This window comes from Malassezia japonica, chromosome 6, assembly GCF_029542785.1.
Source record: "Malassezia japonica chromosome 6, complete sequence".
Taxonomy (NCBI): domain Eukaryota; kingdom Fungi; phylum Basidiomycota; class Malasseziomycetes; order Malasseziales; family Malasseziaceae; genus Malassezia; species Malassezia japonica.
The window spans coordinates 453,181-480,827 of NC_083375.1; the positions used below are offsets into that span (position 1 = coordinate 453,181).

The window sequence follows — 27,647 nt, forward strand, 5'->3', positions numbered from 1 at the left end:
CGTTGCGCTGCGCAGGGGCCTCTGCGTCGCTTATCCCCATCATGAGTGCACCAACCCTGCCGAAACCTGAGCTCGAGACGCGTCTGCTCCATGCTGACCACCCCGATGCAAACAAGGACCCGGCGCACCCCATTGCGCCGGCCATGTCGCTCTCGACGACATTCCGTCAGCCGCACCCCGACTCCGAGATGGCGCAGCTCGCTCGCGCTTCGTACGACACGCCCGAGAACCCCCCGGTGAACATCTATAGCCGCTACACTCAGGACACCTCGCTGCGTGCGGAAAAGGTGCTTAGCAGCCTTCTTGATGCCCACGCGATCACCTTCAGCTCGGGCCTTGCCGCCTCATTCGCCATTTTGAACCTGCTCGCCCCGTCGGCGATTGCGATCCGCCGTGGCTACTTTGGCGTGCATGAAGCCGCGCACATCTATGCGCGTGGCCGCGATACCAAGATCATTGATCTCGACGAGAACTTCCCGGTGAACGAGGGCACGCTCGACGAGGCGACTGGCATCCGCCGTGGCGCGACGCTTGTCTGGGTCGAGACGCCGCTCAACCCCACCGGTGAGGCGCGCGACCTGGTGCACTACACAAAGCGTGCGCATGAAGCCAAGGCCTACATTGCTGTCGACAGCACCTTTGCCCCTCCGCCCCTGCAGAACCCCTTTAACCAGGGCGTGGACTTTGTGATGCACTCTGCGACGAAGTACATGGGCGGCCACTCGGACATTCTCGCAGGTGTAGTGGCCACCAAGGATTACAAGAGCTACAAGGCGCTATGGGACGACCGCTCTGCGCACGGTGCGGTGCTGGGCTCGCTGGAGGCCTACCTCCTCCTGCGTTCGCTGCGCACCATGTCGCTACGTGTGCGCCAGCAGAGCAAGACCGCGACCGAGCTCGTCAAGTGGCTACACTCCCTCACCGAGGGCCAGACCCCCGCGGAAGGCACGCCGAAGGAGATTGCAAACGGCCAGTTCGTCCAGCGTGTCTTCCACTCGACGCTGCAGCCCCGCACGGACAAGGACAGCGACCTGAACCCTCACAACAAGCTCGAGAAGCTCGACTTTGACCCTAGCAAGCAGATGCCGGGTGGCGGCTCGCCCACGTTTGCCATCTTCACCAAGGAGGAGAAGTTCGCTGTCTATCTGCCGCACGAGCTCGCCTACTTTGTGCCTGCTACGTCGCTCGGCGGTGTCGAGTCGCTGATCGAGCAGCGCAAGCTTGCCACGAAGGACGAGAGTCCCAACATTGTCCGCATCTCGACGGGTATCGAGGACTTTGAGGACCTGAAGGCCGACCTCACGCGCGGCATGCTCCAGACCCTCGCGAAGCACAAGTAGAGTCGTCCTAGTTTTCCCCGTAAATTCCTGGGGCACGCGGTCCCACGTGGCACATTCCTTTTTGCGGCGCGACCCCACTCTCCGCACTTGCTTCTCGCGTTGCAGTATCGCTTTGAGGCTGTAGCAAATATGAAGACAACTTGGTTTTTCGCGTGCTTTGCGTGCTTTGCCGCAACGCTCTTTACGATGGTTGTGGCCCAGATGCCTGATGTGTACGTTTTTTGTCTAATGTAGTATGGATGACCTGGGCGCCCCCATTGTTGCCGCCCCTGTGATTGCCCGTGCCGAGCCGTCGAACAACGCTGGCGGCAACGGCACCGCATCGAACCACACGTCTCCGGCCTCGTCTGCAACGCCGACTTCTTCGGCGGCTGGAAACAGCACCGACACTCCGACGCCCTCGGCGTCGAACCAGATTGAAGCCTCCGGCACGGCTGGCCCCGGTGCCGTTGCGACAGTCTCTGCCGACACCACGCAGGGCACCTGCACTATTGGTAATGGTCTCTCGGACAACCAGCAGGCTGGCTGGACGGACAGCATTATCAACACTTGCTGCACGGGCCCGAAGTCATCTACGTGCTGGTACCGTGTCCAGGCCAAGGTCGCCGCTGCCGACGCATGCAGGATCCCCAACTGTGACGATCTTGTGACGAACGACCCCGACAAGATGGTCGGCTTCCGCCCCCTCACGGCGACCACTGGCGAGGGCAAATATGGCAACACGTTCCCGATTCTCTTCCTGAGCGCGGGCGTGCGCCCCTCTATTCATCTCCTTTTGTTCATTGTCGCGCCTATTGGTGTGTCGCTGTTGCTTCTGTTGTAAGCTATGAGACGACGGGCGACTACCGATACCATTGCCCCGTAGGCCCGTAGCGTTTTCCCTTTTGCCGCACCCCGCGATTGGCGCGCACTGTGTCGGGTCACGTGCACTACGCCACCGCCACCCAAGAAGAATGGTATAAGAAGGCGGCAGCCGTGGGCAGGACGAGACACGGATGGTCGGGCCACCAAAGTTAGACCTGATGAGGTCCGTGGCCAAATGGGGGCGCACGTTAGATGCGCTCTCAGGCATGCGCCACCAAGCCTCTCCACAGCAAGGACGTATGGGGTATGCACGCCTGCGCACGGACGCTCCCCCAGGCGCCGCGCTGAAGCAGGCACGGCGTTTGCGCTCCTTGTCCCGTATGGGGCGCTACATGTCCTACACTCTCGAGCAGATTGCTCCGGTGTGGAAGGGAGCGCTACGCGTCTTTTCGCCGTCGCACGCCGCGCAGACGGCGACGCGCATGCCGTCGCGTCCGGGCTTTGTGCCGGAACACTATGGCCTTTCGAGCCGCGGAACGCGCCTGGGCAACTTTGCACTGATGCGTGCGCGCCTCCCGCGTGGACCCTCGCTGGCACCGTCCATGCGCCATGGGCCGGGCCTTCAGTCTGCACGCTCGTTTTCGTCGGGACCCCAAGGCGCACGACTCTTTGAAAACATGATTACCAATGCCCCGCTCGCTCTGCGTGCGGCCGGCTGCGATATCGACAAGGACTGGAACCGCAAGGCTACGCATGCCACGCCGGCGTTTGCGTATGCGATGGATGCCCAGCGCTGGGGCTTGCAGTGCTCCCAGCGCGCGCTCGAGATGGCCGTCGCCTCGGCGAACGCTGCGATGGGCGTGTGGCACGAAAAGCCCAAGGCCGCCGTGCCGGAGCGTATCCAGACCGTGGAAGAGTACACACCGAGCGCATACGATCTCGACCTCCTGTTCCCGATGCCGGTCACGTCGCGCCCGAGCTCAAAGCTGGTCACGACAATGCACGTCCCTCTCGAGCCCGACATAGGCAGCATCCTCGAGCGGGGTCAAGCGGTCGAGACGTATGCGTCTTTGGAGGATTCATGGACTGCAACGGGCATGCTGGACAGCACCGTACGCGAGAGGCTCCATGCGATTCATGCAGCCTACAGCGCACACGAGCAGCGGCTCACCGCACTCGAACAGGTGCTGCGCGGCCGTGGAATCTGGCCCAGCGACCTCGATGTGTCGGCTATGCTTACTTCGTCTAGTCTACGTCAGCCGCTCGTGCTCGAAATCGAGTTCGAGGGGTGGTCGAGGGACGAGGTGCAGCGCATGCTTGAGTACCATCTTGGCTCGTGCGAGTGGTGCTCCTTGTCCGAGACGCGGTGCGAGCCGGATCTCTTCTATGGGCCTCCGGATGCACCGAATGCTGAATTGGATATGCTCGACGCTTATCTCTATGGCACGGAACAGCGCCGCCGCCGCATGCAGAATGCCGTTTAATCTTTGTTCGTAGCTCGTGAAAGAAAGTGTTCCTTTGTCCTCCACATTCACACAGCCATGGTGGCCATCGCGGAGCTGCAGGGCGACGACCACGATATGGCTGCGCAAGAATCGGTGTGGGCAGACGTTACGCCTGTGCCCCAGGTGGATGGCCCCGAGCCACTGTGCCCCATCATGTATGACCCGGACTGTAGGTGGCTCCGCTCACCCAGACACCAAGGCCATGGACCTGTTTCGCGCTTTGAAGCAGATGCGTCCTAACGGCGTCGAGGCATCCGAGCGCGCGCTCGCGCTCACCGAGCATCTGATCTACCTGAACCCCGCCAACTATAGCGTGTGGCAGTACCGCGCACAGGTCTTGCTCGAGATGGCGGCCTCGGACGCTTCGCACCAGCGCCTGCGCGACGAGCTCGACTTTATGGACGAGTTTGCGCAGGGCAATATGAAAAACTACCAGATCTGGTAGGTCGCACATCTTACCCAGGCAACACCGCCGTGTGATTGTTTCGGTGCTCGGCGATCCGAGCCGCGAACTTGCGTTTACCAGCACCGTCTTGGACCTCGACAGCAAGAACTACCACACGTGGGCCTACCGCCAGTGGGTGCTTGCACACTTTGGCGGTCTGCACAAGCACGACAACAAGGTGGAAGCACCAGGTGCAGGCGCGTTTCCGGCACTATGGGACGGCGAGCTCGCGTATGTTGACAATATGCTCGAGGCGGACGTGCGCAACAACAGTGCCTACAACCACCGCTGGTTCTGTGTGTGGGGCCGGCTCTTAGAAGGGCGCATTGTCCCGCCTGAGCTTGAGGCAAAGCGCCAAGAAGAGATCGACTATGCCCTCAACAAGATTGCCGTTGCGCCGAACAATGCGAGCCCGTGGAACTACTTGCGGGGGTACGTCGCTCGACTGACGCAGCGTGTGCACAGCCCTGACGCCCCGTGTACCGATGCACACGATCGATGGCCGCGTCCTCTCCTATATTCCCCAACCCGACCACGAGCGTGCGGCGCAGCAGCCCGAGGTCGACGAGGCCGGCAAGACGCCAGCACATGCACTCGAGTGGTTGCTGGACAGCGCTGCTGAGCGTATCAAGGCCGGCGACGCCACGCTCAGGCCTACGTGTAGTGCAGTACGTGCTTTTCCTAACGCAGCTCCTAGCGCGCCTCGCGCACGCGGACCCCGCACGAACCAAGTACTGGCAGTTCCGCCAAGCCGCCTTGCCGTAGATGTGGAGGCGTCTCTTGGCCATCATGCAGGGATTCAATAGTAGGTCGTGTCGCTGAACAAAGTGGGGCGGTACCGCCCTTATGACGAGGATTATCGCGAGGTGAAGAAGAAGAGTGGCATTTCGAAGCAGAATCCCGGGACGAGGGTCGTGCGGTGTACGTCGCGTTGCTGACGCAGTCGAGCTCCCGTTCAATATCTGGTGGTACGTGCCACAGCTTATGCAGCGGCTCGTGCAATAACCATATCGGCCAAGGTGTTCGATACAATGCACACAAGACACAGGTAGGCAACTACTACAGCACGCCCATCTGGGCGTTTCGGTGCAAGTGTCACCTGTGCCAGAACTGGTTCGAGATCCGGACCGACCCCCAAGTACGTCGCCTTGCTCACGCAGAATACGCGTTATGTGATCGAGTCTGGCGCGCGGCAGCAGCTCCAGGACTGGGACCCCGAGGAGCACGGTGGCCACCCCATCCACGGTACGTCGTACCCCTAACCCAGACCCCGATGCACCGAACGAGGACGGGGCCTTTTCGCAGCTTGAAAAGACCAAGACACGCCAAAAAGACGGCGCAAAGCGCCAAGCGCGCATCGAGGAGCTCGAGGACCACTCTGCCGAGCGTTGGTCGGACCCCTACACGATCAATGCCGAGCTGCGCAAATCGTTCCGTATCGAAAAGAAGGCGCGTATTGAGCGTGCGGAGCGCGATGCATCGCTGCGTGAGCGGATCGGGTGGAGCGAGGACATGCCGCTGGTCGGCGAGTCTTCTGGCCTTGCGACGCCCGACGTGCGGCGCGAGTGGAGCGAGGCGCGCGATGCGCCTCGTTCCCCGAGGCGTTCCTCGACAACCACGCTCAAGCGGCGAGCGGCTCGTGCGCCGCGCATGAGCGCAGCTGCACGTAACCTTGCCGGGCAGATTCTAGCGCCAGGTCGTGCGAAGCGATAACGATGCAAGCTATCAGGCTCTATACCATGTAAATTAAACGAGCTTCGCCTTGTCCGCCTTCTGCGGTGCAGCTTCCGGCACAGTGCCAGTCGGGATGATGGAGCCGACCTTGAGGCCGGTGCTCTTCTCGACGTTTTGGATGCCCGAGGAGATCGCATCCTTGGTTTGGTAGCCGGCCATCTCGAGGTGCGACACACCCGTACCCCACTTCTCCTTGATCGTGTTCCAGGCCGACTGGCGCTTCTGGCTCAGCTCCGGGAACTTCTTCTGCTCGATCGACTCGTAGTAGTTCGCCGTGTTCTCCGCAGTGTGGGGCAGGAAGTATTTGAGCGAGAGCGCAAAGACGACCGGAGGGGTGATCCAGCGGATCGGGAAGGAGCCTGCGTTAGCTCATCAAACGTACGGTGCCGCGTGAAGACCATGCTCGCGAGCGTCGCAACACCCACGTAGAGGCCGTTGGGCGTCAGCGACTCGTCCTTCGCAACGAGCTTGTCGAGGCGGTCTGTGTCAGGAATGCGACGTACTTTCGACCTTGTGTTCCGTCTGCACCACGCGGTCCACACCCGAGCGCACCGTCTGGAGCGCATCGCGCGTGTAGCCCTGCACGGCATGGCGGATGTTGCCGATCTGGCGCTCGAGCTCCGTCTCGGTCTCGACGACAACGAGGGGCTTATCCGACTCAGGATACACAGAGAGCTTCTCCTGCACGAAATCAACTGGTTAGCACGTATTCTCATCGCGCCGCACTACGCACCGACTGCTGAGGCATGGCGGTTCACAAGCGCCGTCCGATCCCGACAGGCGTCGCTCCACGGCCCGGCGAAATAAATGCGTAAATCCCCGATAGGTCGCGTCCTGCGACCGTGCGCATCGAGCGAGGATGTCGGACGATGACGTACGTAGCGTGTGCTCACGCAGTTTATGATGGATGATGCGCTGGAGGAGGTATGCAGAGAGGCTTATGCAGGATTACGACTTTGAATATGAGGAGGATGACGACGATCAGGACGCGGACGCGTACATCGAGAACAAGTACTACAACGCCAAAGGTGCGTCGCGCGACTCACACAGCCATCAAAGGCGAGAAACCGGACGAGGCGATAAGTGAGCTACAAGATATCTTGGATGCCGAGACTGATATGACCGAATGGCACGTTGCCTCACTGACGCAGGGGTTTCAAGGCGTTGAAGCAGCAGACCAAGATCAACTTTCACCGCGGCCGCCACGAAGAGGCGCTGCGCTCCTACCGCGCGCTGCTCAAGTATACCAAGTCGGCCGTGACGCGTAACTATACGTATGTGATTCGACTTATGCAGGGAGAAATCGGTCAACTCCATTCTCGACTATGTCTCGGCGTCTTCGGCGACGCTCGCGATCCTCGAGTCGTTTTACAGCGCAACGGACGAGGTGCTGGCAGCGACGCAGAGCGACCGCCTCAATATGAAAATCAAGCTGAAGCTTGCACGGCTATGGCTCTCGCGGAAAGAGTGGACGCGCCTCGTGGATGTAGGTTCCTGTGCTCACCCAGATCCTCCGCGAGCTGCGCACGGGCGACTTTGCGAGCGATACGGGTGATGGCCAGTCCCAAGGCACGCTTCTCCTCGAGTTGCTTGCGCTCGAGGTGCAAATGTACCGCGAGATGGGCAACATGAAAAAGGTCAAGGTAGGTCCCTTTTGCCAACACAGGACACCTATCAAGCTGCGATGCGCATCAAGAATGCGATCCCCCATCCCCGTACCATGGGTATCATCCGCGAGAGTGGCGGAAAGATGCACATGTCCGAGAGTACGTCGCGCCGCTCACACAGAAAACTGGGAGGCTGCCCAAGTCGACTTTTTCCAAGCCTTTCGCAGCTACGATGAGGCAGGGAGCCCCTTGCGCATCCAGGTGCTCAAGTACCTTGTACTGGCGCACATGCTGACCGGCAATGACGTCAACCCCTTTGACTCACAGGAGACCAAGCCCTACCGCGAGGACCCGAACATCATCGCCATGACGTCGCTGGTCGACGCGTACCAACGGCGCGACATCCAAGAGGCCGAGCGGATCGTGGAAGAAAATCACGCCACCCTCACCGAAGACGAATTCATTTCGGAGTTTATCGCCGACGTGCTCAAAGAGTTGCGAATCCAGTACCTCATCGATGTCGTACGCCCCTATGGCTCGATCCAGCTAGCCACACTGTCCAGGGTGCGTAATTTTTGCTGACGCAGCTTCTCCGCCGGCCCCTCAACGAGGTTACGTCATTGGTTCTGATGTTGATCCTCGATGGCCGCATCCAGGGCCGCATGGATGAACAAGCGTCCACGCTAGAGCTTGCCAAGCTTTCCGATTCGCTCGCACATCACCAGCGCGAGGCACTTGGCCATTGGAGCGAACAGCTCGAGCATCTAGCTATCGCTATTTCGGGAAAGCAGGGTATGTGGCTGTGATCACCAGATTCTGACGTGCGCGTGCAGCCAACCGAGCCTTCCATTAAGGTACTCGCGCCAGTAGAGTGGCTCGTAGATGTTCATCCAGACTCGCTTCCCCGCACCGATCAAAGTCACGTGTAGACAAAAAGAGACTCCACACTGCACAAAAGACCAGTGGAGTGCCGTCTGAGGGCGTTGAGCATCTACGATGCGTGCGCGGTCTTTCTGCTGTGCAGCGACAGCCCGTGCAGGAAACACTTATAATTCAGCAATGTGACTCCCTCCGTCCTTCACCTACTCCCTCTTCACACTCCCGGTTCTGGCAACCGGACACACCGTCTCCCTAGCGACTTTGGTACAGCGTTGACCGCGTACTCCCAACTTATACTACCTTCTTTCCTAATCCTGTCGCTATGCAGTACAGCTTCATCCCCGCTTTCATCACCGCCACTGGCATGCTGGCCAATGCTGCCCCTGTGAGCAAGGCCGCCTCGAACGGTGTTGTTCCCCAGGCCCCCGCCGCGACTCGCCCTGGTCACTCCTTCAACGTGACCTGGCAGCCGGACGTCTCGGGTTCTTCCGACTGGAAGAAGATGGACATTTCGCTCGTTGAGATCAACGGTCAGGACAAGCACGTCGTGAAGAAGATCGCTTCGGGTGTCGATGGCACCAGCGCCCACAACAACACCCTCCTCGCCAAGGCCCCGGCCAAGGTGAACAACAAGAACCAGTACGCTCTGGTCTTCTCGCACGGTCAGGAGAAGAAGGTGTCGCCCAAGTTCGTCATTGAGAACAAGGACAGCACCTACCACACCCAGGCCCGCCGCGCCCACCACTCGTCGTCGTCGTCGGCTGACAGCGAGGAGACCTCGACTTCGTCGGGCCGCTCTGCTCTGTCGCACAACTCGAACGACCAAATGGTGCAGGCCGACGGTCCTTGGGGCTTCTCTCTCCCTGAGTCGGCCCAGGGCACTGGCTCGACCTCGGGCAACAACGGCCAGAGCGGCAGCTCGGGCAGCTCGAACAGCAACAACCTCCAGGCGCTGAACGATGCCACGAACGCGCAGTCTGACGGCCAGAATGCTCTTACTGGCTCGGACAGCCCCAACATGGTGGACCAGATCCTGAGCAGCGGCTCCTCCAACTCGGGCTCCTCCGGCTCGCAAGGCAGCAGCAACGGCAACAGCGACAGCCAGCCCGGCCTTGTGCTCAACATCGGTGGCCAGCACTACGCTTCCGACTCGCCCCAGGCTACCTCGGCTGTGCGTGCTGCGCTGCAATCGGCCTCGTCCTCGGCGTCGAGCACTGGCTCGGGCTCGGGCTCGGGCTCGCAGGGCCACAACTTCCGTGTGAACCAGGCTAGCTCGGGTAACAACCTCGAGCTGCCTACGGACACGGACAGCGTGCTGCACAGCACCTCGCGCCACGGTGTCCACGGCACGAGCGCCGGTCGCCAGGCGATTGCCTCGAACGGTCGCCACTCGAACAGCACTGGCAACAACCAGGCTGCTGGTGTCGCTGGTGGTGACCTGACCAACTCGTACCCTGAGCAGCCCACCGGCAAGCACCACGGCAAGCACCACAGCAAGCACAACGCCACTTCCTCGGCTACCGGCAAGCACCACGGCAAGCACAACGCTACTGCCTCGGCCTCTGGCAAGCACCACGGCAACGCCACTGCCACTGGTAAGCACAACGCCAAGGCTGCGGTTGCTGGCAAGCACCACGCCAACGCCACGTCGACTGGCAGCAAGAAGCACCATGGCAAGACCAAGCTGGCCTCGGGCTCGAGCTCCGCCTCGGGCTCTGGCTCGGCTACTGGCTCGGCCTCGGGCGCTTCGACGGGTGCTTCGACTGGTGCCTCGTCCGCCTCGAGCGACAGCCCCGCTGCCTCGCAGGGCGACTGGAGCACCGTCTCGGACTCGGGCAACCAGGGCTTCCAGTCCGCTACCCAGGCCAGCTCGTCGGCTGCCCCCACGGACTCGGCTTCGTCGTCTGGCTCGGCCGCTGCCGCCCCGAGCGTTGCCTCGGACCCCGCTGCGAAGCGTGGTCTGTTCAAGCGCTCGGACGACAGCTGGCTGAACAGCGCTGCCGGCCGCGTCGCCGCTGCTGCCACCGGCTCGTGGGACGCTGCCAGCTCGGCTGTTGGCAACGCCACCCGCCACGGCCACAACCACTCGTCGACTGGCTCGGGCTCGGGCTCGGCTAGTGCTTCCTCGACTGGCGGCCGCCACCACTCGGTGTCGCCCCTGTTCGGTGTGCACAGCGACTCGAACAGCTCGTCGCCTTCGTCGGTTGCCACTGGTGCTTCGTCCGCGACCTCGGGCGCGGCGGACGCCACCGGCTCGTCGTCGGGTTCCGCTGATGCCACTGGCTCGTCGTCGGGCTCCGCTGATGCTACTGGCTCCGCGTCGGATGCTGCAGACGCTACCGGCTCCTCGTCGGCCGCCTCGGGCTCGAGCTCGAGCAGCCCCTCGTCGAGCGGCAGTGCCTCGCACTCGCGTCACCACGGCCAGGCCTCCAGCACCGGCTCTGCCTCGGAGTCGGCCTCGGGTGTCACTGCTAACGGTGTGCCTTCTGAGTCGGCCTCGAGCACCAGCTCGGGCTCCGAGTCGTCTTCGCCGTCGAGCAGCCACTCGCGCAGCCGTGCCTCGCACACTGGTTCTGCCTCGAACGGCCGCCTGACGCGCTCGCGCGCCTCGCACGCCTCGCCGACCTCCTCGGCCTCGCACCACCGTGGCCAGCAGGCCGCGACGGTTGTGAACAGCCAGGGCAGCAGCGGCGACCTGGACGGTGCCGAGACCCGCTCGCGCTCGTCGCCCCAGGGTGCTACCCAGGACTCTGACGGCAGCGACCTCCAGCAGATCCTTGCCCAGGGTCTCCTTGGTGGCTCGGGTCTGTCGCAGGACCAGATCAGCTCCTACTACCAGCAGCAGCAGCAGCACAACAGCGCTGGTCACCGCAACAACCACGAGCAGTACTCGGTCTCGCTCCACGCTCACCGCGGCCAGCAGAGTGTGTCGGCCAGCTACTAAGTTGGCACATCCCCCTCCCCTTAAGCTTTCTGCAACTTTTCTCTTGACATAGTCTGTCAGTCAGTATACTATTTTGAATACAATTTGTAAATTCTTTTCTACAAACGCGGCGTCTCGCCAGTACCCATTGGACCCAGGTAAGGCTTGTGGAAGAACGCGGCCAGGAACTCGAAATGGTCCACACCAAAGACCTGCGTCGTCTCGCCGTCCTCACGCGTAGCGACGAACCACGGGAAACCAAACGTGCCTTCCTCTACAAGCTTCTCGCTTTCGCCACGCAACAAGTGACGGCCGTCGCGCGAGCCGGCAAACTCGAGGAGCTGCGCGAGGTCCGACTCGTTGCCCTTAAAGAAGGACTCAGCCATGGCCTGGATCTGCTCGGCATTCTGGAGCGGCTGGCCGTCGCGCCAGATCGTGTTGAAGCTCGCTTCGAGGAGCTTGTCGAACTGCCCGGGCGCCTTGTCTTTCGCGGCGCGCAAGAATCCCATCAGGAACATCGTGGGAAACGGAAAATTGCTAGGGAACTGCAACTTGGTGCCAAACATGCGGTCCGCGTAGCTCAGCTCGCGGAACATATGCGCACCTTTGTTCGGCACGGTAACCGGCGGCTTGTTATTGGCAAACTTCATGACATAGTCCAGACTACGCGGCAGGAAGTCGACCTGGACGTTCCACACCTTCTCATAGCGCTTTACCACATTGTATGCAATGTACGACCACGGGCTCACGCAGTCAAAGTAAAACTGAATTTGGTTCGGCATCGTCGTACGGAGTTAGCGGAGGGTTGGGAAGTGGAGGTTAGTGCGGGGATGCTTCGAAGGGCCATGACCGTGCCCCGCTATGTTGAAATTGCCGTGAACCTCGGCGACCCAATGTTCCGAGGCGTATATCATGAGAAGAAAAAACATCAAGGTACGTGAAAAAGCTGATACAGATGACCTCGAGAATGTGCTCCAGCGTGCGACAGATGCCGGCGTCGAGGCGCAGATTATTACAGCCGGCTCGCTGAGCGAGACGCACGACGTGCTTGAGCTTGTAAAGTCGCGCGCCGGCTTGTACGGTACTGCTGGCTGCCACCCCACCCGGAGTACTGAGCTGGATACGTACAAAGGCGGCCCTAGTGCGTACATGGCCGCCCTCAAGTCGCTCGTCGACGCGCACCACGGCAAAGAAGGACGAATCGTCGCAATCGGCGAGTGTGGGCTCGGTACGTTGCTATACTCACCAGACTATGACCGTTTGCACTTTGCGCCCGCCGAGGCACAGAAGCGCTCGTTTGACCTGCAGCTGACGCTCGCCGAGCAGACGGGCCTCCCTCTCTTTTTGCACTCGCGCGCCGCCCATGCCGACTTTGTCGCTGCGCTGCGCCCTCACCTCGGTGCACTGCGCAGAGCGTGGGGCGCGCCGCCCGAGCCGTCGGCAGACGGGCCGGGATGCGTCGGCGTCGTGCATAGCTTCACCGGCACCTCGGACGAGCTGCACGAGCTCCTATCGCTTGGACTCTATGTCGGTGTCAATGGCTGCTCGCTCAAGACGCAGGAGAACCTCGACGTGGTCAAGCAGATTCCCCTGCACCGCATCATGCTCGAAACGGATGCGCCCTGGTGCGATATTCGACCTACACACGCGTCCGCTCCCTATCTCGACCAATTTCGAAAGTCGGAGCCCTCGCTCGCAGCGCTCTACTCCCCCGCCAAGGTCAAGCCGGAAAAGTGGACGGCGTCCTCGGCGGTGAAAGGCCGCAACGAGCCCTGCCAGATCGGGGAGGTTGCTGCTGTTGCCGCGGCCCTCCACCAGATCGGGCTCGAAGACCTCGCGGGGCACGCCTATATAAACGCCACCCGTTTGTTCCGCCTCTCGTAGTCCCCACGTGGCTTTCCTGTGCGTCGCCAGCATGGAGGTCGAGCATGACGACGCCGTGTCGCATCTCGAGGGTCTTGCGCTTGGGCAAGTCCTCGAGGATCTTGGCGTCGTAGGCAATCAATCCGACCTGCGCCATATTGGCCTAGGCTCGAAAGCGTCCACTGCACAGGCTCTGAACAAAGACGAAATTTACCGTAACGATTTTGACGACGATGCTGTCGTGGAAGTGCCGGAGGACGACGATGAGGCCGAAGAAGAGAAGCAGGACGATGCGCCGACCTCGCGTCCACTGCGTCACTCGATGATGAAGATCCGTGGCGAGGATGACGACTTTGCCGACGAGGACGAGGAGGAACAGGAGCAGGTTGCGCCCGCTCCGCCCCCTGCCCCGGCGGTCGAGGAGGTGCGCGAAAAGACGCCGCCGCTCTCTCCCCGTCAAGAGGCGCTAAAGATCTTCCCCGACTTTGCGCCGGGCAAGGTGCTCAATTATACCGACCTCTTTGTCACGCCGTCGCAAAAGCGCCGCCGTCTCCAAGGCAAGCTGCCCGAGGTGCGCGCGGGACCGAGCCTTTCGGCGGTGCCCCCGCCGAGTGGTGAGGAGGCGTTGACGTCGATCCACGCACCGAGCACGATGAAGCCACCCAAGAATGTCGTTGCGCGCCTCGCCAAGTCGTGCTTTGAGGAAGGCAAGGTCCGGGAAGTGATTCCCGGCTGTGCTGTCCAGTTTGACGACGACCATGCAGACCGTACCAAGAAACGCCCTGGCCGCCTCGTGAACAACGTCGAGGTCGACGACTGGGAGCGCCGTATCGTGCAGAGCAACTGGCGTAAGCAGTACGCCGAGTCGCTCGCGAGCGACCATATCCCCAAGCTCGAAGATGTAAGCCGTCCCCGGAATGCAGAGCTTGCAAATGGCGCCTACTTTTTCGAGAGCATCATTTGGAATCCGTACACGCGTTTTCATCCCTTTGATCGCCTTATTATGGACATGAACGATGCGGACATGATTCTCGAGAACGAACAGGCACAGGAGGAGAAGCAGGTGTCGCTGCTGCGTGCAGATGCGCCGCCAAACCTGCTCAAATCGAGCAAGTTCACTGCCGAGCTCGATCCGTTCAATCTGTCCAACGACCGCATGTACGAGCTGAGCAAGGAGCATCGCCACCGTGTGCGTCAGACGCTCGGTCAGCTGGTCGTGCGCCACGCGTGGCCGGCGATCAAGCTGCAGCTGCCGTTTTACAAGATGCGCCTCGCAAAGCACGAGACGCGCTCGTGGCACCGTCCGCTGATCCAGTTCCCGTCCAACATGCCCATTACCTTTTCCAAGGTGCGCTCGTCGCGCAAGAAAGACGGCGAGAAAAAGTCCAAGGACCCCAGCGAGGTGCTGCACAGCACGCGCGACCTGACGCTGAAGGACGCAAGCAACTTTGTGCTGTGCGAGTACTCGGAAGAGTACCCGCCCCTCTTGTCGAACCTCGGCATGGGCTCCTTGCTGGTGAACTACTACCGCAAAAAGGACAGCAAGGACGACCATATCCCCCGTGCCGAGCTCGGCGAGGCGTTTGTTTTGGATACCACCGATGAGTCGCCGTTTATGAAGTTTGGCAGCGTCGAGCCTGGCCAGACGCAGCCTGTATTGTACAACAACATGACGCGTGCGCCGCTCTTCCGGCACAAGCCCCAGCAGAACGATTTCCTGTTTATCCGGAGCACGACAAAGACCGATGTCAAGTATTATTTGCGCGACATTCCCTACCTCTTTACCGTCGGCCAGACCTATCCCACGACGCCGATTCCCGGTCCCCACGCGCGTCTGGTGACAAACAATGTCAAGCACCGTCTCCGGATGATTACCTACAAGCTGCTGGAAAAGAGCCCCGCGCACCGCATCAAGATTCACCGTGTGATGAAGTACTTCCCTGACCACAATGAGCTGCAGATGCGCCAGCGCCTAAACGTACGTCTCCTTACTTACCCAGGAATTCATGGTCTTTCACCGCAAGTCGGGCGACAAGCACCAAGGCTTTTGGCGTCTCAAGCCCAATGTGCCGATTCCCGACGAGGCCGAGCTACAGAAGTTGCTCACGCCCGAGCACATTTGCTTGGTCGAGGGCATGCAAGTCGGCCAGCGCCACCTGCTCGACGCCGGTTTCACCAAGACCGCCGAGGGCCACGAGGACGACAGCGACGAGACCAAGCTGGATATCGAGCAGCTGCTTGCGCCGTGGATCACGAGCAAGAACTTTTTGCATGCGACGCAAGGCAAGGCTATGCTCAAGCTGCACGGCGACGGCGACCCCAGTGGCCGTGGCGAAGCCTTTAGCTTTGTGCGTGTTTCGATGAAGGAGATTTTCCTGCGTGCAGGCGAGGACGTGGACGAGCGCCTGGCCGCGGAAGCGGAAGCGCGTGCCAAGTCCGGTCACCGGTACAATGTCGCGGAGCAGCAGGCCATCTACCGCTCCGAGATTGCGCGTATCTGGAAGGCGCAGCTTGCCGCGCTCTCGAACCCCGTACCCCCCCGCATCTCTGCAAAGGAGGAGCAAGAGTGGAACGAGGAGGAGCGGCGGCATATGATTGCGGAGCAAAAGTCGTCCAAGCCGCTCCTTGTGCGCCGCCTGATTAATGGCGTGTGGTACAAGCACATTGTGCGCAACCCTGCCGTGGTCAATGCGTACGTCAAGCAGCGCAAGGAGATCGAGGAGCAGAGCATCATGACCGAGTCGCTAGTGCCGACCGGTGATGCGGCGCTCGACGCGCTGCGCAAGAAGCGTCTCGAGGACGACATTGCGGCGCTGGTCAAGAACCAGGGCCGCCGTCTGCAGCGCAAGAATGCCAAGGCCGCAGCCGAGGGCCTGATTGGCGGCTACAAAAACATGCCGAACAAGACGAATACCAAGCGCCGCTGCGGCCGCTGCGGTATGGTCGGCCACATGGCGACGAACAATGCATGCCCGCAGTACCCGCAGGACAACAACGGCGATCGCTCGGGTACCGGCCCTGGCGGTGCGGTGCGCCCGCCGAGCGTCATGCCGATGCCGAACAGCACCTATTATACCAATGCGAACAACCAGCAAAATGCCACGATGCCCAACTTTCAAACGTATGGGCCGATGGGCTCCATGGGGCCGCCGTAGATTACAACACGAATTGTCTATACTGATTCTTCGTAAACGGGGAGATCGAGTCGACACGTCGGACACACGCGGCGGACGCGCATCCATGGCAGCAGGCACGCCGTGTGAAAGACATGGCAGCACGGCGTCAGAATCGCGTGCCGGTTGGTGGTACGTGAGAGGGCGATCATGGCGCGCGACGCTTGCTTCGGCGCCTCGTGCACGGGCACGAGGCAGATGGGGCAGTCGCCGAGCACCGCATGCTGGTCCTGGGCCAATGCTACGCGCAAGTCGTGCCACGACGGGTGCCAGTTCCACGCCGGCGCCGACGGGGTTGGAAGGGGGTAAGGGCCCATGACGTATTGGAGCAGGAGGATGGCGACCTGCACGCCGATCCACCCGAGCATCAGCTTGGCCAAGATCTTTTCGTGGCGAAAGAGCAGGTGCCCGGGATAGGTCAGTACTACAAACGGCAGGTAGGCGCGTGTGAGCGACATGCCAAGCACGGTGTGCAATGGGAGTCCGACCTCGCCTCGCCGTGCATTGTGCACGATCTGTGGGAGCCAAAAAGAGCATAGAATGGGGAGAAAAGAGACGTTGAGAACAAGTACGCCGAGCAGCGCATGGTACACCGTCGCGGGCGAGCGCGACTCGGCCAGCGCGTAAAGTGAGTCCACTGCGCAGTGCGGAAGGTCGTGCACACTCCGCAAGGGGCGGATCGTGCGCGGGGGCGCCGTCGGTGCGGCCCAGATCGGAGGACGAAACATGGGGTTGTAGAGCTGCGAGTCCTGCATCACAAAGTACACAAGCGAGATCGCACCGGCGATCGTGCCGTACGCCGCAAGAGGGAGCGGCGCGGTGGCCGCAGCGCACAGCAGCGCGATGCCGACCAATGCATCGTACAGCGCATGCAGGACTAGCGTCCAGTACGCGACGTGCCCGCGTGCGCGCCGCATATGCAGGTATCCATCAAGATCGGTCAGCAGACCAAAGTGCAGAAACAGCGTGGCCACTAGGCCTCCGATCACGACCTGCACCGGCTGTACCTCGGCCAGGTGCGACGCGATCGTATTTTTGCCGGATAGAGGCAGGCGCACACGCCCTGGCCCAATGCGCTCGGTCAGCATATGGCCAACATCGCGTCCGTGCACGGACAGCGCGCACGCAGCGAGGGCGGCACCCAGCGCGACGCCCGCCCGTCGCGTCCAGGCCATGCTGATATCGATGGCGCACAGATAGTGGAGGTCTACGGTCGCCGCTCGTATGGCGGCAGCGGAAGGCGGCAACTGGGGCAGATATGCTTGATGTTCATCCACTGGGTCAGAAATAGCACGTACCTCTTCTAGGCACTTGGTATGAAAGATGTGCTTGCACGGCGTGACCATGACGTTCGGCCGCGGCGATGGGTCGGCCAGCCAGTGAGGCGCGACGTGCGCCAGCAGCGTGTGTGCCCAGACGCGCGAGGTGGGTTTCTGCGTGCTGGACAAGAGGTGCTCGTGCTCTGCATGGTCTTCGTACGCATCGCATTCCCATGTGTTCTCCGAGAGACAGACGGGGCAGTCGCCCAGCGGTACATCCGCCGGGTCAATGTGCCCCTCGACGTCGTCCGAGCTTTCCAAGAGCTCGGCGAGGGCCTCGGGTGCAGGATGCCAGTTCCAGTGCTGTTCGCTTTCTCTCCATGCCACTGGCACAAAGAAAAGAGGGCCCAGGCAGTCCTGGCCGACGAGCACGAGCATCTGCACCACGAGCCACGCAATGGGGATCCACACGAGCTGCGTCGGCTCGAAAAAGAGCAGGTTGTGCGAGTACTGAAAGAGGTCTGGGTCAGCTGCGCAACGTACACAAAGGGAGGTAGAAGCGCGTGAGGGTCATGCCAACGACCGTCCCGGCCGGGATGCCCACCGAGCGTGTGTGGTAGTTTTGCATGATCTGCGGCACCCAGAACGAAAAGAGGAGGGGCACGAGCATGTACGCCAGGAGCTTGGGCATCACGATCGAGATAATAAACGCGATCATCGAGAGCACAAGCGAGATTGACATGCGCGGCATTTCGTGCGCGGACTCGGTCACTGTCTCGCGGAGCGCCGTGAAGCGCTGTGCCCACAGCGACTCGTCCTCGCCCTGCTCGTCGGCTGCCGGCGCCGGCGCCGGCGCCGGCGTCGGTCGCGTCTGCACGCTCTGGCGCATGACAATGACCACAAGAGGGTACTCGTACGCCATAAATAGAATGCCAGAGAGGAACGCAATGCCAAACTGGGTGAGTCGGGTGGCGTACCATGAAGAGATTGAGCGGAGCCTCGAGCATCACGCCGACAATGAGATGCATCAGGCAGACGTGCGCGTCGTACATGGTCTGCAGAAAGAACGTCACGCCCGAGATCTTGGCGATCGCGCTTGGCGTCTGCGCGCGCTCGCCGAGGCGCATCATAAGTACGAGCTGTACGAGGAGCACGGCAATCATACCGGTCATGTAGAAGCGCGTGTCAGCCCAAAACTGGCGCATGGGAATGCCCTGCAGGACGCTCGACTCGAGTTCCATGGCGCACTGCGGCGAGTACGCAACGACCTGTAGTGCAAGCAGCGGGGGACGACGCGTCCACACGCCCGATGGATGCTCGAGCTCGCGCTCAATCAGGTGCATATCGCCCTCGGACGACGGCGGCCCCACCGGCTGCAGCTGGCCGTAGATGTGCAGCGAGCAGTTAGTCGGCACGAGGCTTCCCGTGCTGGTCTCGGGCAGCGGTTTGTTTTCGTCAAGCAGGGCCTGCACACGCTTGCGGCGGCTCTCGATATCCTGCAGTACGGCAGCGTACGAGCCGTTGCGCAGCGCCGCGTCGTCCGGCAGCATGCCAAAGATGCGCCGCACGTCCAGGTCTTCTGGCGAGGTGCGCGGCACGCCGACCAAGTAGACGTGTCCGTCGTCAAATGCGTGGACACCGCTCACGTCGAGCTCCGTCGCGGCATTGGCATGGGTATGATTGTGGGGCATGGTCACGACCATTTCGCCCCACAGCTGCGACACATTTGCCTCGGGCACGCGGCGCGACGAGATCTGCATCTCCATCCGCGTCTTGGCCCCGAACCAGTCCAGCGCGCCACGCTCGCTTTCGTTCTTGGCGTGCCCAAGCGGTTTCGCCGTGAAATTTCCGTCAAAGAAGCCCGTCATGTTGCGGTAGTACGTGTGTGCCTCGGCACTCGGACTGAATACCTTTTTGACGTCGTCATCGATGCCTTTCGGGTCGCGCGTCTGGTGAGCTTGGCATACGTACCACGGTCCAGTTCCCTTGCTCGGTCGTGTTTCCGGTAATATACCCCTGTAACTCTGTCCGTTCGCGTTCGAGGCGCGCTAAAACGCGGCGCAGCACATCGCTACTCTTTTCCTCTTTCGCATCACTCGCTCTTGTCCCACCAAACAGGCACAGGCCGATGAGGAGCGCGTACCCCACGCGCACGGCCCCCACCATGATGGTCGTCGCCACAGCTTAGTCAGCTTCCTCTTCGATGCAGGTGCACGTTGTCGGCGTCGGCGCGATCGGCTCGCTGCTGGCGGGCCATACGCGCGCGCTGCTGCGCCTGCGCGAGCGCGCGGCGAGTGCGGGTGTTGCGCCACTGCGCGGCGCGCGTGTCCCCAAACTCGCGATCGCGCCGCGTGTCGCGCCCTACCTGCCCGACGAAGCGCGGTCAGGCGTGACGCTGCATCTGCGCGAAAAGCGCCAGGCGCATGTGCCCGGCAAGCCCATGCTGGGGAGTACTGTCACGGTCGAGCGCGATGGCGCGCGGTCCGTAGAAAGTGGATATACGGTCGAGGTCGCGTCCGCGGCGGCCAGCGAGCCGATCCGCGTCTTTGCGCCGGGTGCGCACGGCCTCGAGGAGCGCGCCGGCGAGCCTACGCAGGCGATCGAGAGCCTGATCGTGGCGACAAAAGCGGATGCGACCTACTCGGTGATCAAGCGCCTCCTTCCCCGCATCACGCCGGCCACGACCGTGGTGCTGGTTCAAAATGGCATGGGCGTCCTCGACCGCCTGCTCGAGCTGTGGCGCTCGCCTGCGGAGCGTCCGAACCTTGTGCTGGCCAGCGCGACGCACGGCTGCTTCCTCAAGCGCCCGCTGCACACGGTGCATGCTGCCTTTGGGTCGCTCCACTTTGGCATTGTGCCGAGCGCGCGCGGCGGCAGCGCCGGCTTTGAGCAGCCGCTGGACGATGCCATGCCGGCCGAGCTCGACCTCGCGGCGATTCCCGCGCACGGCGACACTGAGTCGCTTCGTGCGACCGTGGCGCTGCTCCTCGCGCTTCCGCTGGATGTGCACTGGGAGCCCATTCGCCAGTTCCAGCTGCGTGCGCTGCGCAAGCTCATTATCAACGCGTGCATTAATCCTACGACGGCGCTCGTCGACTGCCGGAACGGCGAGCTGTACGGCCAGGCGCCGGCCACCGAGCTCTTCCACGGCCTGTGCGCCGAGGCGTCGCAGGTGCTCGAGGCGCATGCGCGCGACGCGCGAGCGAGCCAAGGCGCAAGCGAGGCCGATGCGGCGCACCTCAGCTCCCTGCCGTTCGCCGACCTCCTCACGCAGACCGACGCCGAGGGCCTGCCACTGCTCGACGCGTCGCTGCGCCCAGCGTCGATGCTGCGCGAGGTCGAGAACGTGGTGCGCATCACCGCGCCCAACTGGAGCAGCATGCACCAGGACGTGCACAGCAAGCGCGCCGCGACCGAGATCGACTACATCAACGGCTACCTGTCCGAGCTCGGGCGGACGTATGGCATTCCGACGCCCGCCAACGACGCCATGACGGCGCTCGTCAAGCTCAAGTCGCAGCGCGTCACCGGGTCGTGGCGTGTTCATAGCTAGTTACGTCGTTCGGGGTCGCGCATGCGGTGCACTTGCACCTCACTGGGTCAGTAGGGGTACGTACGGGCCGAGGGCGGCGGCCGTCATGTTTTGCGGCGTGATGAGCACGTACTGCACGCCGAGCGACGCCTTCGCTGCGTCGATCTGGATTAGTCGTTGTTGGACGTACAATCATCTTCATCGAGACTTTGCGGTTCACCGCATCCATAAACACGTCAAACTCGTCGAGGCACCGGATCGGGCAGCCAATTGCCTCCCACAGCGAGAGGAGCAGGCAGATGGTCGAGAAGCTCTTTTCGCCGCCCGACAGCGCTTTCGGGTCCTTGTCGTGACCGTGGCCCGCGTCGCCGGTCTGCACGCGCAGCTTGAGCGTCTGCGCATTGTGGTCAAAGTGCAGCGAGCCGGAAAAGCCACGGTTCTGCAAGTGCATCGAAAAGTTGGTCCGCGCACGGATCGCAACATGCCGCCGAAAGTAGTGCCACTTTTCGAGGCGCAGCTGGATCGCCTTTTCCAGAATCTGGATCGTGGAGCGCGTGCTATCGAGGTGCGCCTTGGCTTCCTGGAACGCCTTGTTCTTGGCTCGTAGCTCACGCACAACCGCCTCGAGCTGCAGACCCGACTCGCGGTCGGCCGCCGCGAGCTGCGCCTCGATCGCATTGATCTGCCGCTCGACGCTCTCGGCGCTGCGGCGCGTCTCGACGCGGGGGCAATACTCGAGCGCCTGGGCGGTCCACTCGTCGATCTGCTGCGCAAGCTCCGTCTCGCTCGCCTGGTTCGTGGCGATGGTCGACTCCTGCGCCGCAATCTGCGCCGCCCAGTACTCGGCGTTCTTGCGCAGCTTGACGCGCTCCGAAAATACGGTCTGCAGCTCGCTCTGGATCGCCTGGCGCTCCGACTCGAGGATCTCGATCTGCTCGCGCAGCGCGTCGGCGCGTGCCGTGTGGGGCGCAAGCGCCGCCTCTTCGGCCTCTTTTTGGCTCTCGAGGCCTTTGAATTGGTCGACGATGCGCGCCATCTCTTCCTCGGCGTCGTTGCGCGCCTCCTCAAGGGCTGCGACATTCGCAGGCTCGTCTTCGCGCATCTCGTCCTCGACCTGGGCAATCTGCTGCCGCAGCTCGCGGTGGTCCTGCCGCATCTGCTGGAGATCACGCTCGGCACGCCGCACCTCGGCACGGCTTGCGTCCTCGCGCCGGGCGAGCGCCCGGAGCGACTGCTCGATGCGCTCGAGCGACGCACGGTACTCGCCCAAGGAGCGCTGCGCCTCGGCGACCTGCGCACGCGTATCGGTCACGAACCGTGGCGCGCCTTGCGCCTTGTTCAGTGTCTGTGTCGAGCTCCCGGTCGGGCCGCCCGTGATCCGAAAGAGGTCCATGGAGAAGCACCGCAGCACGTTTCTGGGCGAGGTGCGTAGCAACCGGTCGCCGTCCGCACGCTCGCGCACCAGCGCACACTTTTCAATGTCCGCACTGGTGATGAGCGCACGCGTAATGTGAGGATCATCGATCTCGAGCGCACGCAGCACGGTCAAGATCGACTCGGACGGTTCGCCGTGCGCGTAGTCGAATAGGTCGGGCGCCGCGGTAAAGATTTGGACACGCACGTCGTGCTGCTGCAGCAGCGCAGTCAGCCGCGCACGGTCCGCGTGATTCGTCACGCAAAACGCATTCAGGTGGTCATTGAGCACCGACTCGACTACCGGCGCCCACCGCGCGTCCTTGAGGCGCATGTGCAGGCCGATCGGGCCGACCGGAGGGTGTTGCCAGCGCTCGCGCTGGATCGCGGCGAGGACGCGCGGCATGTTGCGCCCGCCAAACGCCGTGACGCGGTTCGACGCGGCGTCCTCGCAGCGGCGCACAAAGTGCTCGAGGTGCGAGATCTTTTCCTCGAGCGTGTTGCGCTCCGCATGCAGCGCGCTGCGCTCGTCGTCGAGCGACGATTGCTGCGTCCGCATCTCGTCGAGGCGCTCGGTGAGCGCCACCTGCTCCATCTCGCTATCGAGGCGCTGCTGGTTCAGCGAGTCGCGCCGTGCTTCCTGCTCCTCGCGCACCGCGCGGTGGTCCTGTGCGAGCTTGCGTGCCTCGGCGTCGATCTGCTCTTGAAAGTGGTGGATGGTGTGCTGCACGCGGTCGGCCTGCTGGCTTACCTCTTTCTCCTGCCCTTTGATCGCAGCAAGGGCAGCGCGCCGCTCCTTGATGGCCTGGACCTCGGTCGCGCGCTGCTCGTGCAGCGTCCGCTCGCGGTCGTTGCACTCGCCGCTGCGCTGCTCCATCGAGGTGATGCGCTCGTCGAGCGCCTCTGCACGCGCCTGGTCGTCGGCGCTCTTGCGCTGGAGCGCGCCGAGCTTGGAGCGCGCACGCTCGAGGCTCTCGACGGCCGTCGCCAGCTCCTGCTCCTTGGTAATGACTTGGCTCCAGACCAGCTCGTCCTTGAGGCTGTTGAGCTTTTCCTGCTCGGCACGCGCCTGCTCGACGAGCTGCCACTTGGCATTGGCCTCGCGTGCGGCGCGCTCCAGATCCGGAAGCACGTCTTCGGTCGTGGCCATGGCGCGTTTCATGCGCTGAATATTCGTCTGGATCAGCTCGTACTCTTGCGCGAGCTGCGTGAGCTGTGTGCCACGGAGAAAGAAGCTGTACTTGTCCTCGGCCTGTGCGCTTCCGAGAAACTGGCGTGCGGCGTCTTGCGTGAGGATATTCATCGGATTGTCGACCTGGATATTCGCATGGTCGCAGATCGCGTCGAGTTCTTCGCGCTTGTTCGAGATGGTCTTGCCATTGTCTGCGCGGATCTTCCACGTTCCGTTGCCGTCCGCATTGATGCGCCGCTCGACCGTGATGCGCTCGCCGTAGGTATCAGGGCGGAACGCGTCGCGGCCGCGATTGCGGATGTGCACGCGCACCTCGGCGGCGCTCGCGCCTTCGCGGATAAAGTCCTTGACGCTGCTGCCGCGGCTCGTAGTACTCGCTTTACCGCCGAGCGCAATGGTGATCGCCGTGAGGATCGCGCTCTTGCCGCTGCCGTTGTGGCCGATAATAAAGTTGATGCGGGGGCCGAGATCGATGCTCAGATTGCGATGGCACATGAAGTTGATCATGTCCACCCGCTCAATCACGCCCATCGACGCACTCTGTAGGGTATCGAGGGTATCGGAGTGGGTATCAAGCGGGCGTGTCGGCGAAGGCGTGTTGGGCTCGCTTGCCTCGGCGTGGGACGCGCCGTGCGTCCCGTTGGCAAGCGGAGCAGTCGCAGAATGGACATCCATGGGAGAGCCAGCTTCGTCTGTGGCAGTACCCTCGTGCTCGGCCGTCTCGATCACGGTCTCGTCTGCCGCGTCCGCCGCATCGTCCTCGCCCACCAGCTCCTCGTGCTCGTCGCTCGCTTCGCGCTCGTCTCCGTCCTCTGACGGTGTATCTATACGCGCGCGTTTCGACTGTCTTAGCTCCATTACGTACAAACAGCTCGAGCTCGTCCGCGTGCGCGCTCCCCCCCAGCGCGTCGCTGTGTCGCTTCGCCATCGCCACTCCACAAGACGCGTCGCGCAACACACGCAGATCCCCAAGGGCATAATTCCCATTACCGCAGCGGGCTCTTTCCTCCACGCCACGAAGAAGATGTTCGGAGGTAGGTCGATCGACTTATGCAGGAGCGCCCACCCCCTCGCCGCTCGAGCAGGCTATTGCGCGTCTGCAGGCGCGCCGCAGCATGCAGTCCTTTGCCGTGCTGATCGGTGTGCTGCACTTTGGTACGTCGCCATCCTAACGCAGCCCCCTACCTGGTGCACTACCTCACCGGCGTGCTCCGCCGTGCGTAATGTATACAGAAACTACAAATTCGACTTGCGCTCTTCCGCGGCCTGGATCCAGTCCTCATCGGGATCCACGGCGTGTGCGAACTTCTCGGTCTTGACCTCATCGGCCTCCTGCACCTCGTTGGGGTCGATGATGTACTTCAGTAGGAAGGCCGCAATGATGTCAAAGTACTTGGGGTCGAGGCACGTGTCGTCTGTGTCAGTCTTGAGACATACTGTGCATCGCGCCAGGGAACAAGTGAAACTCCTTCCGGGTGCTGGGGCAGCGCTCGTAGAGCTCGCGCATGTGGCTCGGCGGGACCAGCTCGTCGCTGCCGCCGCTCAGAAAGAGCACCGGGGTGGTCTTGGGGACCTTTTGCACCGACTCAAACGAGGGCCAGTGCTCGCGGCACAGGAACGAAAAGGGGCCGAGGAGCGGCAGGAGCGTCGGGATGAGCTGGGGGATGCTCAGGAACCTGTCTTAGCTCGAAAAACGTACGTGTTCTCCAGAATCGCACCACGCACACTCTTGGGGTTGCGCGCCGCGAGGTCGATCGAGACCGCACCGCCGATGCTCTGCCCGTAGACGATAATGTCGGTGCGGGAGAGCGTGGGGTGCGCGCGCATCCAGTCGAGCATCGTCTGAGCGTCGATGCGCAGGCCCATCTCGGACGCCTCGCCGGACGACAGACCGTAGCCACGGTAGGACAGCATCACGACATTGCAGCCCATGCGGCGGTAAAAGACGACCGCAAGCGGCAGGCGGTGGCCCTGCGTCAGTTTCATTGTACGCACCATGTTGCCCGCGTTCGCGTGGAACATGAGAATCGTCGGCCGCTGCTTCGCCACGCCGTCCTCATCCGCACCGTCCGAGCCTTTCTGGAGCATGACGTACGCATGCAGCTTCTCCCCGTCCGGCGTCGCGAGACGGTACTCGTTGAACGGCAAATCGTAGCGATCGGGCGTGTCGACCTCCGTGCGCGAGCCCTCGGGGAACGAAGAGGGGTAGATCAGCCCGCGCTGGTACACAAACAGCAGCCCGGCGGCAGACGCAACGCCGAGCGTCACCGTGCCGAGCACCACACGCGAGACAAAGCCCCAGTTGGTCATGGTCAAGTGCACAAGCCATCTACTCGGCCGAGCTCCTTCCCAGGGCGGACGATGGCCGCGCCATTGTACAGTGCGTAGCGAAGCTGACCCAGCCACTCAGTCCGGCAGGCTTTGGCATGCGTACGTTGCGCGACTCACCCAGCGGTCAGATTCTCGTAGCGACGGTCGGATTGCCCGCGCGCGGCAAGACGCACCTCGCCCATGCCATCCAGCGCTACCTGTTTTGGCTCGGCGTAAAGTGCAAGGTGTTTAACCTCGCGAATGTGCGCCGCGACGTGCTCGGACCGGTCGAGGACCTGCCGAGCGATTACTTTGGCACGGGACCCAAGTCGGACGAGACCGCTGCAAAGAAGAAGCAGGTCCAGGCGCAGGTCAAGCACAAGATTGAAGAGTTCTTTGAACAGGGCGGCCAGGTCGCCGTCTACGACGCAAATAACAGCAACCAGAAGCAGCGCGATGAGATCCGGAAGCACTTTTCGGAGCGCAAAGTGCAGATCATGTTTATTGGTGCGTTGCCTTTCTCACACAGAATGCCTGTGCGACGACGACGAAATGATCTCGCGCAACATCCGCTCCGTCTTCCACTACTCGCCGGATGTACGTCGCTATGCTCACACAGTACGTCGGCTGGGACCTGTGCGAGGTCATGCGCTCGTTCCACAAGCGCATCGAGCAGCACGAGATCGAGTACGAGCCCATCACCGATCCCTCGTTTCCCCACGTCCAGCTGCTCAACCTCGGCGAGCGGATCGTGGTGAACAACGTGGGGGGGTATCTGCAGAACAGGATCGTCTTCTTTCTCATGAACATCCACAACCGCGACCGGACGATCTACTTTGCGCGCGCGGGCGAGGCCCTGATCGAGCACTCGTACAAGGCGGACGCCGAGCTCTCGTCGCTCGGCGCGGAATACTCCAAGTGCCTCTCCGAGTTTGTGCACTCGCTGCGCGAGAACAAGCTGCACCCAGACGACCAAAATTCGGCGCTGTCGCAGCGCCACACCATCTCCTGGATATCGGACCAGTCGAGCCAGCCCATGTCGCCGATGCCGGGCAACGCGGGCCGCAAGCTGAACGTGTGGTGCTCGACGCGCAAGCGCTCCGTGCTCACCGCCGCACCGTTCCGCGAGCGGGGGTGCAAGGTGTTTGAGCAGACGCGCCTCTGCGAGATGAACCCGGGCGTGGTTGACGGCATGAGCTTGGAAGAGATTCTGCAGCGCTTCCCAGACAGCGTCGAGACTAAGGAGCGTGACCCGTACAGCTTCCGCTTTCCGCGCGCAGAGAGCTACCACGACCTCGCGATCCGCCTCGAGCCGGTGATCTTTGAGCTGGAGCGTACGCGCCAGGACGTGCTCATCATCGGACAGTCGTCCGTGCTGCGCTGCCTCATTGCCTACTTGCAGGGAAACAAGCCCTCGGAAATTCCCTTCATCCAGGTGCGCGAGGGCGACCTGGTCGAAATCACGCCGCAGGCGTTTGGCGTCTCGTCGCGCGTCTACTCTTTCTGGGACCCCGAAAAGAAGCGCGAGGAACGCGACATTGAGTTTGCGATGCGCGCCACCGCGGCACTCGCACAGCAGACCGAGGAGGTGGACGCGGCCGAGGCGAGCCCGGAACTCGACCAGATCGCGCACCAGACCGCCGACGTTGCCCGCAACTTGTAGTGTAA

General features: G+C 62.3%; 16 protein-coding genes across 16 annotated transcripts; 11 read left to right on the top strand and 5 right to left on the bottom strand.

Moving 5' to 3' along the window:
* Positions 1-41: 41 nt before the first annotated feature.
* Positions 42-1,340, top strand: MJAP1_003383 (cystathionine gamma-synthase; the record flags this gene model as incomplete). Its single annotated transcript, XM_060267311.1, has 1 exon — positions 42-1,340. The coding sequence occupies one exon, from the start codon at positions 42-44 to the stop codon at positions 1,338-1,340; it is 1,299 nt and encodes a 432-aa protein (XP_060123294.1).
* A 186-nt stretch (positions 1,341-1,526) lies between these two features.
* On the top strand, positions 1,527-2,163 carry MJAP1_003384 (uncharacterized protein; the record flags this gene model as incomplete). The annotated part of the gene is made up of 2 exons (XM_060267312.1): positions 1,527-1,552; positions 1,575-2,163. The coding sequence occupies 2 exons, from the start codon at positions 1,527-1,529 to the stop codon at positions 2,161-2,163; spliced, it is 615 nt and encodes a 204-aa protein (XP_060123295.1).
* Positions 2,164-2,524: 361 nt separating this feature from the next.
* Positions 2,525-3,628, top strand: MJAP1_003385 (uncharacterized protein; the record flags this gene model as incomplete). The annotated part of the gene is made up of 1 exon (XM_060267313.1): positions 2,525-3,628. One exon carries the CDS (start codon positions 2,525-2,527, stop codon positions 3,626-3,628), a length of 1,104 nt encoding a protein of 367 aa, XP_060123296.1.
* Positions 3,629-3,685: 57 nt separating this feature from the next.
* Positions 3,686-4,859, top strand: RAM2 (galactose-6-sulfurylase; the record flags this gene model as incomplete). The annotated part of the gene is made up of 5 exons (XM_060267314.1): positions 3,686-3,818; positions 3,841-4,090; positions 4,113-4,526; positions 4,549-4,762; positions 4,785-4,859. The coding sequence occupies 5 exons, from the start codon at positions 3,686-3,688 to the stop codon at positions 4,857-4,859; spliced, it is 1,086 nt and encodes a 361-aa protein (XP_060123297.1).
* Positions 4,860-4,883: 24 nt separating this feature from the next.
* saf4 lies at positions 4,884-5,807 on the top strand (the record flags this gene model as incomplete). Its single annotated transcript, XM_060267315.1, has 6 exons — positions 4,884-4,899; positions 4,923-5,015; positions 5,038-5,062; positions 5,085-5,232; positions 5,255-5,339; positions 5,362-5,807. 6 exons carry the CDS (start codon positions 4,884-4,886, stop codon positions 5,805-5,807), a joined length of 813 nt encoding a protein of 270 aa, XP_060123298.1.
* Positions 5,808-5,840: 33 nt separating this feature from the next.
* MJAP1_003388 (uncharacterized protein) lies at positions 5,841-6,576 on the bottom strand (the record flags this gene model as incomplete). Its single annotated transcript, XM_060267316.1, has 4 exons — positions 5,841-6,187; positions 6,211-6,309; positions 6,332-6,509; positions 6,562-6,576. 4 exons carry the CDS (start codon positions 6,574-6,576, stop codon positions 5,841-5,843), a joined length of 639 nt encoding a protein of 212 aa, XP_060123299.1.
* A 111-nt stretch (positions 6,577-6,687) lies between these two features.
* On the top strand, positions 6,688-8,203 carry MJAP1_003389 (uncharacterized protein; the record flags this gene model as incomplete). The annotated part of the gene is made up of 10 exons (XM_060267317.1): positions 6,688-6,702; positions 6,726-6,752; positions 6,775-6,856; positions 6,879-6,957; positions 6,980-7,102; positions 7,125-7,314; positions 7,337-7,471; positions 7,495-7,594; positions 7,617-8,003; positions 8,184-8,203. The coding sequence occupies 10 exons, from the start codon at positions 6,688-6,690 to the stop codon at positions 8,201-8,203; spliced, it is 1,158 nt and encodes a 385-aa protein (XP_060123300.1).
* A 433-nt stretch (positions 8,204-8,636) lies between these two features.
* Positions 8,637-11,258, top strand: MJAP1_003390 (uncharacterized protein; the record flags this gene model as incomplete). Its single annotated transcript, XM_060267318.1, has 1 exon — positions 8,637-11,258. The coding sequence occupies one exon, from the start codon at positions 8,637-8,639 to the stop codon at positions 11,256-11,258; it is 2,622 nt and encodes an 873-aa protein (XP_060123301.1).
* A 98-nt stretch (positions 11,259-11,356) lies between these two features.
* MJAP1_003391 (glutathione transferase) lies at positions 11,357-12,019 on the bottom strand (the record flags this gene model as incomplete). Its single annotated transcript, XM_060267319.1, has 1 exon — positions 11,357-12,019. One exon carries the CDS (start codon positions 12,017-12,019, stop codon positions 11,357-11,359), a length of 663 nt encoding a protein of 220 aa, XP_060123302.1.
* A 63-nt stretch (positions 12,020-12,082) lies between these two features.
* Positions 12,083-13,121, top strand: MJAP1_003392 (uncharacterized protein; the record flags this gene model as incomplete). The annotated part of the gene is made up of 3 exons (XM_060267320.1): positions 12,083-12,170; positions 12,193-12,465; positions 12,487-13,121. The coding sequence occupies 3 exons, from the start codon at positions 12,083-12,085 to the stop codon at positions 13,119-13,121; spliced, it is 996 nt and encodes a 331-aa protein (XP_060123303.1).
* A 31-nt stretch (positions 13,122-13,152) lies between these two features.
* On the top strand, positions 13,153-16,255 carry MJAP1_003393 (uncharacterized protein; the record flags this gene model as incomplete). The annotated part of the gene is made up of 2 exons (XM_060267321.1): positions 13,153-15,078; positions 15,101-16,255. The coding sequence occupies 2 exons, from the start codon at positions 13,153-13,155 to the stop codon at positions 16,253-16,255; spliced, it is 3,081 nt and encodes a 1,026-aa protein (XP_060123304.1).
* A 17-nt stretch (positions 16,256-16,272) lies between these two features.
* Positions 16,273-19,698, bottom strand: MJAP1_003394 (uncharacterized protein; the record flags this gene model as incomplete). Its single annotated transcript, XM_060267322.1, has 5 exons — positions 16,273-17,349; positions 17,572-18,053; positions 18,076-18,487; positions 18,510-19,481; positions 19,504-19,698. 5 exons carry the CDS (start codon positions 19,696-19,698, stop codon positions 16,273-16,275), a joined length of 3,138 nt encoding a protein of 1,045 aa, XP_060123305.1.
* Positions 19,699-19,735: 37 nt separating this feature from the next.
* MJAP1_003395 (uncharacterized protein) lies at positions 19,736-21,085 on the top strand (the record flags this gene model as incomplete). The annotated part of the gene is made up of 1 exon (XM_060267323.1): positions 19,736-21,085. One exon carries the CDS (start codon positions 19,736-19,738, stop codon positions 21,083-21,085), a length of 1,350 nt encoding a protein of 449 aa, XP_060123306.1.
* A 39-nt stretch (positions 21,086-21,124) lies between these two features.
* On the bottom strand, positions 21,125-24,527 carry smc6 (RNA helicase; the record flags this gene model as incomplete). The annotated part of the gene is made up of 2 exons (XM_060267324.1): positions 21,125-21,229; positions 21,255-24,527. The coding sequence occupies 2 exons, from the start codon at positions 24,525-24,527 to the stop codon at positions 21,125-21,127; spliced, it is 3,378 nt and encodes a 1,125-aa protein (XP_060123307.1).
* A 378-nt stretch (positions 24,528-24,905) lies between these two features.
* bem46 (bem46 protein, variant) lies at positions 24,906-25,979 on the bottom strand (the record flags this gene model as incomplete). The annotated part of the gene is made up of 3 exons (XM_060267325.1): positions 24,906-25,084; positions 25,107-25,345; positions 25,369-25,979. The coding sequence occupies 3 exons, from the start codon at positions 25,977-25,979 to the stop codon at positions 24,906-24,908; spliced, it is 1,029 nt and encodes a 342-aa protein (XP_060123308.1).
* Positions 25,980-26,030: 51 nt separating this feature from the next.
* MJAP1_003398 (uncharacterized protein) lies at positions 26,031-27,642 on the top strand (the record flags this gene model as incomplete). The annotated part of the gene is made up of 5 exons (XM_060267326.1): positions 26,031-26,049; positions 26,072-26,099; positions 26,122-26,486; positions 26,509-26,576; positions 26,599-27,642. 5 exons carry the CDS (start codon positions 26,031-26,033, stop codon positions 27,640-27,642), a joined length of 1,524 nt encoding a protein of 507 aa, XP_060123309.1.
* Positions 27,643-27,647: the final 5 nt, after the last annotated feature.